The sequence below is a fragment of the Thalassophryne amazonica genome, chromosome 7, assembly GCF_902500255.1.
Source record: "Thalassophryne amazonica chromosome 7, fThaAma1.1, whole genome shotgun sequence".
Lineage (NCBI taxonomy): Eukaryota > Metazoa > Chordata > Actinopteri > Batrachoidiformes > Batrachoididae > Thalassophryne > Thalassophryne amazonica.
In genome coordinates this window covers 102,228,787-102,243,137 of record NC_047109.1, presented here as the reverse complement: position 1 = coordinate 102,243,137, position 14,351 = coordinate 102,228,787, and the positions used below count along the sequence as shown (strand labels likewise).

At 39.7% G+C, this 14,351-nt stretch overlaps 1 protein-coding gene across 1 annotated transcript in view; it reads left to right on the top strand.

Annotated features, from left to right (window-relative positions):
• LOC117514693 (lysophosphatidylcholine acyltransferase 1) overlaps positions 1-8,107 on the top strand; it is a 71,683-nt gene extending 63,576 nt beyond the window's left edge. Inside the window, exons 12-14 of the mRNA XM_034175255.1 lie at positions 1,908-2,006; positions 2,399-2,540; positions 7,203-8,107. Of these exons, the coding sequence (XP_034031146.1) occupies positions 1,908-2,006; positions 2,399-2,540; positions 7,203-7,390 (429 nt within the window). The 3' untranslated portion in view covers positions 7,391-8,107. The remainder of the gene's footprint in view (positions 1-1,907; positions 2,007-2,398; positions 2,541-7,202) is intronic.
• Positions 8,108-14,351: the final 6,244 nt, after the last annotated feature.

The following is a 14,351-nucleotide window of genomic DNA, read 5'->3' as shown; positions in this document are numbered from 1 at the left end:
AAAAATAGATGTGACGTATGCGCTGCTGCAGCTTAGGTTTTTTCTTTATGATGCATTTTTTGACGTGACTTATAGTCTGGAAATTTCTTCCAGAAGAAAAGGTCAGATGCCAGAATCTGATGTCTGCTACAGATTTTAACGTCTGTCGACATAAAGTTTGATGATTTGTTTTGTAGCAGTTATGCTTAGTAGGAAATGTTCAGAACCTTGTTTTGTCTTTGGTTCTCATTTTGTCCATTTTATACAGGACATAGCTTTTTGTTTCAGTAGCTACACCTATGGATTTGCATGTGTTGATTTCTTCGGAGAACAGAGAAGGGATGATTGAAAAGTTTTGAGTCCAACCAAGAAGAAACCACAACTAAATTAATGTAATGCTTTATTTCTCAGCATAATCCCCATGTAAGTACACACACCTTTCCCAGCATCCCTGCAGTGCCTTAATACTGTTTTCATAGAAGGTCTGATCCTGGACCTCAAGGAAGTCATCCACTGCAGATGTGGCATCATTAGCGGTATTATCACGTGTTCCAGCAAGATGCCTTTTCATCTTTGGAAACAAATGGAAGTCTGAAAGGAGCCACATCAGAGGCATAAGGTGGGTGTGGAACACATTCAAAGCCACATTCATGGATGCCAGCCATTGTGATGGCCAGCGTATGGACCAGAGCATTGCTCTGGTGAAACAGAATGCCTTGTCGGAGCATTCCACACTGCTTCTGCTTTATTTTCTCCCGCAGTTGTTGGAAAAGGGAAGCATAATGGGCTGCATTGATGGTCTGTCCCTTCTAGAGATAGTCCACCATTATGATGGCCTCAGCATCCCAGAAGACAGAGGCCATGACCTTTCCAGCAGATGAGGCAGCTTTGGCTTTCTTCTGCAGGGAAGAACCAGCATGTTTCCATTGGTTCGGTTGTTGTTTGGGCTCTGGTTCGAAGTGAGAGACCCAGGTCTCATCCATGGTCACGAATCGTCAACATGAGGTTATCTAGATTTGCCTCAAAAAGCCAATGATTCTTCTTGGGCATCTGGAACCTTGTACATTGCTGATCAGCTGTGAGAAGCCTTGCGACCCATCATGCTGAAAGTTTCATCATTCCCAGTTCTTCATTCAAAATTGAATGAACTCTCTCAAGGGAAATGCCTAGTGCACTCACTATGTGACGCTCACTTACTCTTCTGTCAGTGAGGTCCATATCAGGGATCTTCTGGATCATATAGGTCAAGGTGGCAGTTCAAGGTCTTCCTCATCTTGTGCCATCTTTGACACTTGTTCTGCCCCTGTTGAATTCAGCTGACCAGCATTTAACTGTAGCAAAAGACAGGATATCATCCCCTAATGTTGTTTTGACCGTTGTGGTTTTTACCTAATTATTGTATGGCCTTGCCTTACAATATAAAGCGCCTTGGGGCAACTGTTTGTTATGATTTGGCGCTATATAAATAAAATTGATTGAATTGATTGATAATGTCATGACCATGTCCTCATGGATCTCCTTCGGAGGCATTCCCTTTTTTGTGGCATACTGAGTCCCAGCAAAACCACCAGCTCTGTCCATTTTGCTAATCTGACACACCCCTACGCACTTGTATCTGCAACATTACACCCAGTGATTCTAAATCTCACACACATTCTCAAGAGAAGCTTTGGTTTCTCAGAATGCAAAAGATGGAGAACCACACGCTTTTTTTTCAGGGTCTGGCTCAAAACCTTTCAGTCACCCCTCCTACTCTGACAGCAGTTTACAATGTTAATTTCTGTTCATTCAGAATGCAGTCTAAAACTACAGTGTTTTACTCCGGCAGCTGGTTCTCAGCCTAAATAGAGATTTTCCACTTGTGGAAAAACTGAACATGTACTGACTCACAATCTTTGCTCAAACATTGTTTTCCTTTGCTTTTCCAGCATGAAAATAACTGCATGGATATCAGAGAATATGTGATAGCCTTATCAGTTGTATGCAGACCTGCCAAGACTCTTGAAACTATGAAATTGGCCTTCAAGGTACGTTCTGTTTCATATTTCCGCCCTGTCACCAGACGGGGTAAGAGTTTGCAGACCTCGCTTAAGATCCGCATAACATTTGCTTGATAGATAATATTGTATATGGTCACCTTTTGTTCAGCACAAATATCAGTCTGTGGACTCATTTTTTGGTTATTTTCATGTTCTCACTTGAATAGGTTTAATAGATAAACATCTGTGACCTCAGGGCCCATGAAATCTGTTGAGAGATTATGTACTTTTGTTTTTATGCCCTCCCTTATTTTAGAAGTATATATAGTGATTCATCTGGCTGTGTTGGATTTTTTTTTTTTTTTTTTTTTTTTTTTTTCTTTCAGATTTGAACTCTCATTGGTGAAATCATATTTTTATTTTATGTTTTCCCTTTGTAGATGTTTGAGGCTGAGGAGGATGGCACCATCACTGATTCAGAGTTGGTAGTTATCCTGAAAACTGCTTTAGGAGTGGATCACCTCAATGTGTCGCATCTGTTCACTGCCATCCACAAGGACCACAAAGGGAAAATCACTTTTGGTAAGCATACCCTGGTCAGTGATCAATCAAAATATTGAATAAACTTGGTGGAACAGTGTAATGGAGAGAAGATTTAACCAATGGTTCCACTTAAATACTTTTTCCAACTCTGCAATGAGAAGCAGCAGGTGTCCCCATTAACCAATGTCATTGGTAGCTAGCTAGTGAGCTAGCTTAGCGTAGCTACTAGCTCTTAGCCGATTTAGCATGGCGGCTTCTGTCTCTCCCGCACTTTTCTGCTCTGGGTGTGAATTGTTTAGTTATTCCTCGGCCTCCTTTAGCAGTAACGGTACATGTAATAAGCTTATTCATAGCTTTGGAGGCCAGGCTGGGCAAATTGGAGACTCGGCTCCGCACCGTGGAAAATTCTACAGCTAGCCAGGCCCCTGTAGTCGGTGCGGACCAAGGTAGCTTAGCCGCCGTTAGTTACCCCCTGGCAGATCCCGAGCAGCCGGGAAAGCAGGCTGACTGGGTGACTGTGAGGAGGAAGCGTAGCCCTAAACAGAAGCCCCGTGTACACCGCCAACCCGTTCACATTTCTAACCGTTTTTCCCCACTCGATGACACACCCGCCGAGGATCAAACTCTGGTTATTGGCGACTCTGTTTTGAGAAATGTGAAGTTAGCGACACCAGCAACCATAGTCAATTGTCTTCCGGGGGCCAGAGCAGGCGACATTGAAGGAAATGAAATTTGAAGCTGCTGGCTAAGGCTAAGCGTAAATTTGGTAAGATTGTAATTCACGTCGGCAGTAATGACACCCGGTTACGCCAATCGGAGGTCACTAAAATTAACATTAAATCGGTGTGTAACTTTGCAAAAACAATGTCGGATTCTGTAGTTTTCTCTGGGCCCCTCCCCAATCGGACCGGGAGTGACATGTTTAGCCGCATGTTCTCCTTGCTCCTTGAATTGCTGGCTGTCTGAGTGGTGTCCAAAAAATGAGGTGGGCTTCATAGATAATTGGCAAAGCTTCTGGGGAAAACCTGGTCTTGTTAGGAGAGACGGCATCCATCCCACTTTGGGTGGAGCAGCTCTCATTTCTAGAAATCTGGCCAATTTTCTTATATCCTCCAAACCGTGACTATCCAGGGTTGGGACCAGGAAGCAGAGTTGTAGTCTTACACACCTCTCTGCAGCTTCTCTCCCCCTGCCATCCCCTCATTACCCCATCCCCGTAGAGACGGTGTCTGCTCCCAGACCACCAATAACCAGCAAAAATCTATTTAAGCATAAAATTCAAAAAGAAAAATAATATAGCACCTTCAACTCCACCACAGACTAAAACAGTTAAATGTGGTCTATTAAACATTAGGTCTCTCTCTTCTAAGTCCCTGTTGGTAAATGATATAATAATTGATCAACATATTGATTTATTCTGCCTTACAGAAACCTGGTTACAGCAGGATGAATATGTTAGTTAAATGAGTCAACACCCCCGAGTCACACTAACTGTCAGAATGCTCGTAGCACGGGCCGGGGCGGAGGATTAGCAGCAATCTTCCATTCCAGCTTATTAATTAATCAAAAACCCAGACAGAGCTTTAATTCATTTGAAAGCTTGACTCTTAGTCTTGTCCATCCAAATTGGAAGTCCCAAAACCAGTTTTATTTGTTATTATCTATCGTCCACCTGGTCGTTACTGTGAGTTTCTCTGTGAATTTTCAGACCTTTTGTCTGACTTAGTGCTTAGCTCAGATAAGATAATTATAGTGGGCGATTTTAACATCCACACAGATGCTGAGAATGACTGCCTCAACACTGCATTTAATCTATTATTAGACTCTATTGGCTTTGCTCAAAAAGTAAATGAGTCCACCCACCACTTTAATCATATCTTAGATCTTGTTCTGACTTATGGTATGGAAATAGAAGACTTAACAGTATTCCCTGAAAACTCCCTTCTGTCTGATCATTTCTTAATAACATTACATTTACTCTGATGGACTACCCAGCAGTGGGGAATAAGTTTCATTACACTAGAAGTCTTTCAGAAAGCGCTGTAACTAGGTTTAAGGATATGATTCCTTCTTTATGTTCTCTAATGCCATATACCAACACAGTGCAGAGTAGCTACCTAAACTCTGTAAGTGAGATAGAGTATCTCGTCAATAGTTTTACATCCTCATTGAAGACAACTTTGGATGCTGTAGCTCCTCTGAAAAAGAGAGCTTTAAATCAGAAGTGCCTGGCTCCGTGGTATAACTCACAAACTCGTAGCTTAAAGCAGATAACCCCTAAGTTGGAGAGGAAATGGCGTCTCACTAATTTAGAAGATCTTCACTTAGCCTGGAAAAAAGAGTCTGTTGCTCTATAAAAAAGCCCTCCGTAAAGCTAGGACATCTTTCTACTCATCACTAATTGAAGAAAATAAGAACAACCCCAGGTTTCTTTTCAGCACTGTAGCCAGGCTGACAAAGAGTCAGAGCTCTATTGAGCTGAGTATTCCATTAACTTTAACTAGTAATGACTTCATGACTTTCTTTGCTAACAAAATTTTAACTATTAGAGAAAAAATTACTCATAACCATCCCAAAGACGTATCGTTATCTTTGGCTGCTTTCAGTGATGCCGGTATTTGGTTAGACTCTTTCTCTCCGATTGTTCTGTCTGAGTTATTTTCATTAGTTACTTCATCCAAACCATCAACATGTTTATTAGACCCCATTCCTACCAGGCTGCTCAAGGAAGCCCTACCATTATTTAATGCTTTGATCTTAAATATGATCAATCTATTTTTGTTAGTTGGCTATGTACCACAGGCTTTTAAGGTGGCAGTAATTAAACCATTACTTAAAAAGCCATCACTTGACCCAGCTATCTTAGCTAATTATAGGCCAATCTCCAACCTTCCTTTTCGCTCAGAAATTCTTGAAAGGGTAGTTGTAAAACAGCTAACTGATCATCTGCAGAGGAATGGTCTATTTGAAGAGTTTCAGTCAGGTTTTAGAATTCATCATAGTACAGAAACAGCATTAGTGAAGGTTACAAATGATCTTCTTATGGCCTCGGACAGTGGACTCATCTCTGTGCTTGTTCTGTTAGACCTCAGTGCTGCTTTTGATACTGTTGACCATAAAATTTTATTACAGAGATTAGAGCATGCCATAGGTATTAAAGGCACTGCGCTGCGGTGGTTTGAATCATATTTGTCTAATAGATTACAATTTGTTCATGTAAATGGGGAATCTTCTTCACAGACTAAAGTTAATTATGGAGTTCCACAAGGTTCTGTGCTAGGACCAATTTTATTCACTTTATACATGCTTCCCTTAGGTAGTATTATTAGACGGTATTGCTTAAATTTTCATTGTTACGCAGATGATACCCAGCTTTATCTATCCATGAAGCCAGAGGACACACACCAATTAGCTAAACTGCAGGATTGTCTTACAGACATAAAGACATGGATGACCTCTAATTCCTGCTTTTAAACTCAGATAAAACTGAAGTTATTGTACTTGGCCCGACAAATCTTAGAAACATGGTGTCTAACCAGATCCTTACTCTGGATGGCATTACCCTGACCTCTAGTAATACTGTGAGAAATCTTGGAGTCATTTTTGATCAGGATATGTCATTCAAAGCGCATATTAAACAAATATGTAGGACTGCTTTTTTGCATTTACGCAATATCTCTAAAATCAGAAAGGTCTTGTCTCAGAGTGATGCTGAAAAACTAATTCATGCATTTATTTCCTCTAGGCTGGACTATTGTAATTCATTATTGTCAGGTTGTCCTAAAAGTTCCCTAAAAAGCCTTCAGTTAATTCAAAATGCTGCAGCTAGAGTACTGACGGGGACTAGAAGGAGAGAGCATATCTCACCCATATTGGCCTCTCTTCATTGGCTTCCTGTTAATTCTAGAATAGAATTTAAAATTCTTCTTCTTACTTATAAGGTTTTGAATAATCAGGTCCCATCTTATCTTAGGGACCTCGTAGTACCATATCACCCTAATAGAGCACTTCGCTCTCAGAGTGCAGGCTTACTTGTAGTTCCTAGGGTTTGTAAGAGTAGAATGGGAGGCAGAGCCTTCAGCTTTCAGGCTCCTCCTGTGGAACCAGCTCCCAATTTAGATCAGGGAGACAGACACCCTCTCTACTTTTAAGATTAGGCTTGAAACTTTCCTTTTTGCTAAAGCTTATAGTTAGGGCTGGATCAGGTGACCCTGAACCATCCCTTAGTTATGCTGCTATAGACGTAGACTGCTGGGGGGTTCCCATGATGCACTGTTTCTTTCTCTTTTTGCTCTGTATGCACCACTCTGCATTTAATCATTAGTGATCGATCTCTGCTCCCCTCCACAGCATGTCTTTTTCCTGGTTCTCTCCCTCAGCCCCAACCAGTCCCAGCAGAAGACTGCCCCTCCCTGAGCCTGGTTCTGCTGGAGGTTTCTTCCTGTTAAAAAGGGAGTTTTTCCTTCCCACTGTAGCCAAGTGCTTGCTCATAGGGGGTCGTTTTGACCGTTGGGGTTTTACATAATTATTGTATGGCCTTGCCTTACAATATAGAGCGCCTTGGGGCAACTGTTTGTTGTGATTTGGCGCTATATAAAAAAATTGATTGATTGATTGATTGAAGTCTCTAGTAATGGAACTGTAAGAAATTATCTTTCATTTTACATTTATCTCTGGTGCCCTCTTGTGGTGTGTCTACAGATATGTTCAGGAGCTTTGTGGAGCAGCACCCAGAATTTGCTGAGGAGTACTTGTACGCAAAAAATGCAGGCCTCTATCACAGTGCAAACCACGGTCACCAAACCAAGACAGCCAACGGTATCTGCCCCGACTTCAGTCCCAACGACCGCCAAGACGCTAAAGCTGGACTAGTAAAGAAACAAAACTGAACTTGAATGTGTCAAAAATCATAATCTGCTCTCCTGGTGAGAGCGGTGTGTGAGTAATGGTGAGCTCTCGAGTGAATCTTCATTACTTTGAGTAACCTCATTGACCAAGATAGGGATTTGTAGTTTTTCTTTTTCCCTTCATAATCCTTGTTATTATGCACATAAAATTTAAGGTCAATGTCAGGTGATTTATTTTTATTTTTTACTTTTTGTCGTAGCCATACCAGATGATCAAATAGTCACCCGACGGCTGTTACAGATAAGATGCTTGATTGATTGACAAACAAGCATTCACATTTTTTTTCTCTCTCTCCCTTCGACTTTCATTCTGACCGCATGTTTTTAAAAAGAGAGAAGCGGGAGAGAATCAAGCCTCAGCCAGTGAAGGGAACTCATCATTATTGAATATCAGCGTTTAGTTGAACCTTTTGGTTGTTTCTCCTCTTAAATGGTAGCTGCCTTTTGAACAGAAAATGTTGATTGCATGGGCTCTTGCTGTTTTGAGCAGTATTTAGGATTCTTTATCTCAAGAACTAAGGCCTAAGAGAGAACCAGTGACAATTGTTTGACCACTCGAAGCGTTTAGCTTTACTAGTCACATTTGAGGTGAACTCAGGTCTGTGTAAGCCTGTTACATACATACGGTGCATCCAGAAAGTATTAACAGCTTTTCGCTTTTTCCACATTTTCTTATGTTACAGCCTTATTCCAAAATGGAAGAAATTTATTTTTTCCTCTCAAAATTCTACTTGCAACACCCCATAATGACAGCATGAAAAAAGTCCCTCCCCCCCCCTTTTTTTTGTTGCCAATTCATTAAAAAAAAACAAAAATTTGGGATGGGGAGCGTCGGTGCACAGATATTTTCAGATTTTTCCAGAGATGTTCAATCAGATTCAGGCCTGGTCTCTGGCTGGACCACTCAAGGACATTCACAGAGTTGTCCTGAAGCCACTTTTGATATCTTGGCTGTGTGCTTATGGTCATTGTCCTGCTGAAAGATGAACCGGCGCCTCGGTCTGAGGTCAAGAGTTCCCTGGTGCAGGTTTTCATCCAGGATGTCGCTGTCCATAGCTGCATTAATCTTTCCCTCAATCCTGAATGGTCTCCCAGTTCCTGCCGCTGAAAAACATCCCCACAGCATGATGCTGCCACCCACCATGCTTAACTGCAGGGATGGTGCTTGAATTCTTCCAAATGTAATGTCTGGCATTCAGCCCAGAGTTCAATCTTTGCCTCATCAGACCAGAGAATTTTGTTTCTCATGGTCTGAGAGTCCTTCAGCAACCTTTTGGCAAACTCCAGGTGGGCTGCCATGTGCCTTTTACGAAGGAGTGGCTTCCGTCTGGCCACTCTACTGTACAGACCTGATTGGTGGATTGCTGCAGACATGGTTGTCCTTCTGGACGGTTCTCCTCTCTCCACAGAGGAATGTTGGAGCTCTGACAGAATGATCATCGTGTTCTTGGTCACCTCCCGGACTGAAGCCTGGGCAGCCAGCTCTAGGAAGACTACTAGTGGAGCCCAGCGTCTTCCATTTACAGATAATGGAGGCCACTGTGCACATTGGAACCTTCAGAGCAGCAGAAATGTTTATGTACCCTTCCCCAATTTTGTGCTTCGAAACAATCCTGTCTCAGAAGTCTATAGACTATTACTTTGACTTCATGTTTGGTTTGTGCTCTGACATGCACTGTCAACTGTGGGACCTTACATGTAGACAGGTTTTGGCCTTTCCAAATCATGGAAAATCATTTACCCCAGGTAGAGAAGCTGTAGAAGCATCTAAATTATGATCAGTGCGAACTGGATGCACCTGAGCTAAATTTTTAGCTTCATGGCAAAGACTGTGAATACTTTACATGTGATTTCTTGGATTTTTATTTTCAATAAATTTGAAAAATCTCAACTTTTTTCACATTGTCATTATGTGGTATGGTGTGTAGACACTTGAGGGGAAAAATGAATTTGGTCCATTTTGGAATAAAGCTGTAACATAGCAAAATGTGGAAAAAGTCAAGCGCTGTGAGTACTTCACAGATGCACTGTACATACGAGTACATATATATACAGTGATATTTGATTTAGCTCAGGGTTCAGTGACAATGAAAAACTTCTATGATGTCATCATTTTTGACGTTCACTGGATTTTAACATCGATACTTGTCTGTTTATTCATTCATCGTCGACATAAACCTCAACTATGCTCTTTCAGGCACGTTATGTTTTATTGAAATTATACAGTGTGGACCAAAAAGGATGTATGGGTTGTTTTTTTTGTTTTTTTTTTCCTGCTCTTAACTCTTAAGTGTAATTAATGGCTTTAAGGAGGAACTCAAAATGTATGGCAATTGAAAGCACATTCAATTGTTTTTTTTAATTATTATTATTATTATTAAATGGTAACTTAGGGTCATACTACTTCTTTTCTTCCATACACTGCCAAACACCTAACCATTCCTACAATTTGTCAGCAGAGTATTTCTCAACTTCCCTTTTTTTTCTGCATGACATTACAATGAAATGTCAGCTTCTCGGTAAAATCTCTAATTTGACAGTAATGGCTATATTATATTAATAACTCACATACAAGAAAGAAGCTATGTCATTTATACGCCACTACTCAAAGCGTTTGATTTAAACAGTGCTGCACCAAATCACACCTGAAGGACAACTGTGGAATCAGAAAATATCCACCTGTGGTAAAAATCCATGCTTTGTGGGTTTGTTTTTGTTTTTAATGATGCTGATGCAATTGGCACAAAAATGTGATTTTTAAATTTGTTGTCTCTCTACTGGCTAGGGCTGCAACTAAGGATTATTTTCATTATTAAATAGTCTGCTGTTTTTTCAATTACTAGATTAGTTGTTTGGCCCATAAATCTTTAGAAACTGGTGGAAAAATGTCAGTCACTGTTTCCCAAACCCCAAGATGACATCCTCAAATGTCTTGTTTTGTCCACAAATCAAACTAATTCGTTTTACACTCAGATAGCAGTAAAGAAACATGTAAGGAAATTGGATTATATTCACATTTATGCCACTGTAATCTGACAGTTAGGGATTTTTTATATTATTATTACAAAAATGACTCACTTGTCATTATAGCTGGTGATTAATTTAATAATGGAATTATCTTTACAGCAGCGTGTAGCAGCGTGAGTAAAGGTTTACAATCGGGCTATTGGCTCTGTGCTGTGAAACAGAATTTCCAAAAAATCAGACTGTAAATCAGACAAATGAGTTTATTTTTAATTAGCTGAATATTACCTTAGTGTGTAATTTTATTGTAGGTATCTTGCCATTGAGGGATTGACCTCTGGTGTAACCAGTGTTGCAGACTAAATGGTCCCCTCTGCCTTTGCTGCGCATGCGTCATTTCGGAGCATCAGCAACGATTCACCGATTATTGCCTTTTTTCTGCTTACCACTGACTTTAGCATGATTTAAGAGGTTTTACTTTGTCATCTAATGGTTAATAATCACATTATTCCCTTTGATCGCTTTGGGTGTAGAGAGTCAGACTCAGGCGCGCTGCTGCCACGCTCCACCGTTTTTTATTATGATGTGAAATAATGCTGAATTTATGTGGAAATGATTGTTGTACAAAAGCTTCAGATATTTGTTGCAGATAGATGATGACTGGAGCGCAGTTTTAAGCAGAAACGAGGTGATAATCGGTGAGTTGCTGCTGACGCTTCGAAATGACACATGGGCAGTGAAAGCAGGGGGGAATGAACTTTAGGAGGGACCGTTCGGTTGGCAACACCGCCGTTAACATACAGTGGTTGATGTCACGTTTTAAAGGGAAATGTTTAAAGGGAATCAGTACCTCACCAGAGTGCACCGAATGGGAATGGTGTAAGACGCCGTCACTGGCCAACTTATACCTTTTACTGTATTAGTGGTTTGATTTTAAGTTTTTGGGTATGAACATTTCACAGTATTTTTGGTGTTTTCTGTTTTCTGTTTTTTTTTCCTAAAAGTTTGTATTTGTCAGCGTTTCGTTTCATATTCCTGTTGGATCCATGGGGGTGCATGCGCGTGCACGCACACACATTTTAGGCTTTCAGTGAAGCAATATTTCACATCTCTTTAGCCTTCTCAAGATGTATCTGTTAAAGAGTTCTGATATGTATTTTGAATATTCCAAATGCGGGACATTTTGTGAATTTTTGATATACGTATATGAATGATTTTTATTTTCCACTGCCATAACAGAGATCTGTGATCTTATGTATTCTCTTTGCAGATTGTATTGCTGGTTTAAAAACAAAGCCACGTTTTCCCCTCCTCCACCTTTGTATAATACTGCAGTAATGTGCTGTATTCCTCCAAAACAGTGTGAAATTTTATCAACGTTGCTGTTGACTGCTTCGATAACAAAATGCAGATTTCATATAGAAACCGATAGCCTTGAATCTATGGGGTTTATGACTAAAAAAAGAGAATGTATAGACAATCTTGTCACAATCGGAAGCACTGATCTGCAGGTGACATTTTCCTAACAAATCATTAGTTTCTAATTTACACTTTTTTATGTTTGTAGTGTGAACAGGTTGTGTGTTAATCTGTCAGGTCCTGAGGTGTTAGTCGCCAAATGACGGGCCTCCTCACACAAACACTCCCAACTGTACACACAGAAATCAGTGCTTAATCACGCTGTAGTGTTTTCCCATTATCACGTCGTTTAAAGTTGCTCTTTAGATTTTTATTTTTTATGCAAGTATCACGTGTTGGAAAGTATGTTACACGTGCAAGTTAGTGTTGGAGCTCAAATTTATGATTGTGCAGTTTACACTTTGATATATTTGCTACAAAAGCAAGAGCCCCGAGGGACTCTGAACACAAATAAGAAGCTGTTACCCGCTCCTTATTTCACATACTCACAACTATAGGAATTTTCTCATTCCTTTTTTTTTTTTTTTTTTTTTTTGCTTCCTTGTGGGATTTTTGTAGCATCTCGTGATTTGATTTATGTTAATATTCACACCATAGACTGAAGGTGTTCAGTCCACCCACCCCTCTGAGACAAGGTGATTCTTAAAATTATCACTAAATCCACTGTAAATATGTGGGCCAACTAACAAAAGGAATATTTAAAGACCAAACTCTGATCTTTAACTGAGACTGTGACTGAACTTAATCTCCCAACCTGTTTTGTTTTTTTGTTTGTTTTTTCTTTTAACATTTCCTGACAATTTAAACTACTTAATGCATTTTAAGGCTGTAAAATGGTTATGCAAGAAGAAAACTTTTATTTCAAAGCAAAGTGTTTGGTTTCCATCAAGTGGTGCATGTATTTTTATTTTTTGTGCACCTTTTCCATGCAGAATTATTTTAAATTGGAGCTGTATGGAAATGACTCCAATCAGTTCATTCGCTCCGCACACTTATGTTTGAAATGCATTAGTAGAGGTGACTTTTCTTCTTTAATGCTACTGGCTGCCCGTTTGTGACTGTTTGTCCAGCAGTGAGCTGAAGACGAAACACTTGTGTACTCTGACAGCAGAACTAGAGTGATGGTGTCTTTCCGATGGCTTGCTGTATTTGACCCAGGAAACTGAAATGTTTTCTCTGTAGCTTTAACTCCTGGTCTTTTTCCACACTCTTATGTTTTATTTGAATGCATTTTGATAGTCATTACTGCAAGCTGCTTTGATTTTTGTCTGTTCAGGACTGCTATGATCTACCTTGTTAATGTGACTCTTGGATTGAATTAAAAAAAAGAAACAAAAACCTGTGTCAAACTGTAATGTAAAAATCACTGTGACAGTCTAGTTTTATACACGCTTATTCATTAGTAATTACAATTGAAGTGTCATTATTAGTTTGCAGAGCTGTCTGAAAGAATTTGTGTTTAAATGCAAATATTTGTATAAGTCTGGGGTAATCAAATTTTCCTTTTATGGAGTTAAGGAAATTTGGTTCTTAAAACAAGTATCAAAGAATATTTCATTTCAGCCTCAAAACTATCTTTTTTGGGGGGGGGGGGGGGGGGGGCTGCCCCAGTTGCTCAGGATTGTCAAATTTAGTAGAGATCTGCATTGGGACTTGGCACAAGTTTTACACTGTAGTTGCGTCGGGTAGGGCAGCTCCAGTTCTAAGAAACTTGCTCAAAACTCCTTGTGTTCCTAAGCTAAGAATTAATCAGGACTGACTGTTCAACTAAAACTAGTCTATGTGAAATTTAAAAAAAAAATCCACACACCCCATTTAATAGATTACCTGTAAACCAGTGGGCTAACAGCAGGTAATCTTTAGACAAGTGGTGGAATTAATACATTTTTAAGTTGAAGAAGGTTACTTGGAGTTAAGTGAAAAACGTGAATGGCACAATTTCTAAAATTGTATTGTATTTAACTTTGCCCAAATTTTAAGATACGGGCATTGGGATGTCTTTTCCCCTCAAAGTTTTTTTTTTTTTTTGTGAGTTCTACATAGCTGCACATAAATGAGGTGGCAGTTGATGCTGAAATGGCTCCCTCTGGAGGAGATGCTGTGAACATGCGGCACCTATTTTCTGAGCTCTGGTGTACATTTTAGGAGCAGTAATCATTCGTATATGTCTACATTTGTAGGTCAGTTTAAATGTTTCTAATCTTATTTTTAAAACAAACTGCTTGTAAGGTGTTTAAATTAGGGATGAGCGAGTACATTATCTGTTCAACCATATAATTATCTGTATCCGTATCTGTACATGTAGTGCGCTTGGCCTAAACCGGAAGTGGGCGTGGTTTAACCAGAAATGGCTAGGGATTAAATTAGTACATTATTTTAAGAAGATTTAAGTTTGAAATTGATATGGATTGATCAGAAGTTGCTATATTTATTGTTTATTTGAAAACTACAGAACAGCCTCAAAATTGAGATTCAAATCATTTTTTTTTATCACAAAAGCAAGAGAACTATTTACAGAACAAGTTTTTATGAACTCAAAACATGAATATTCTTAAGTCTG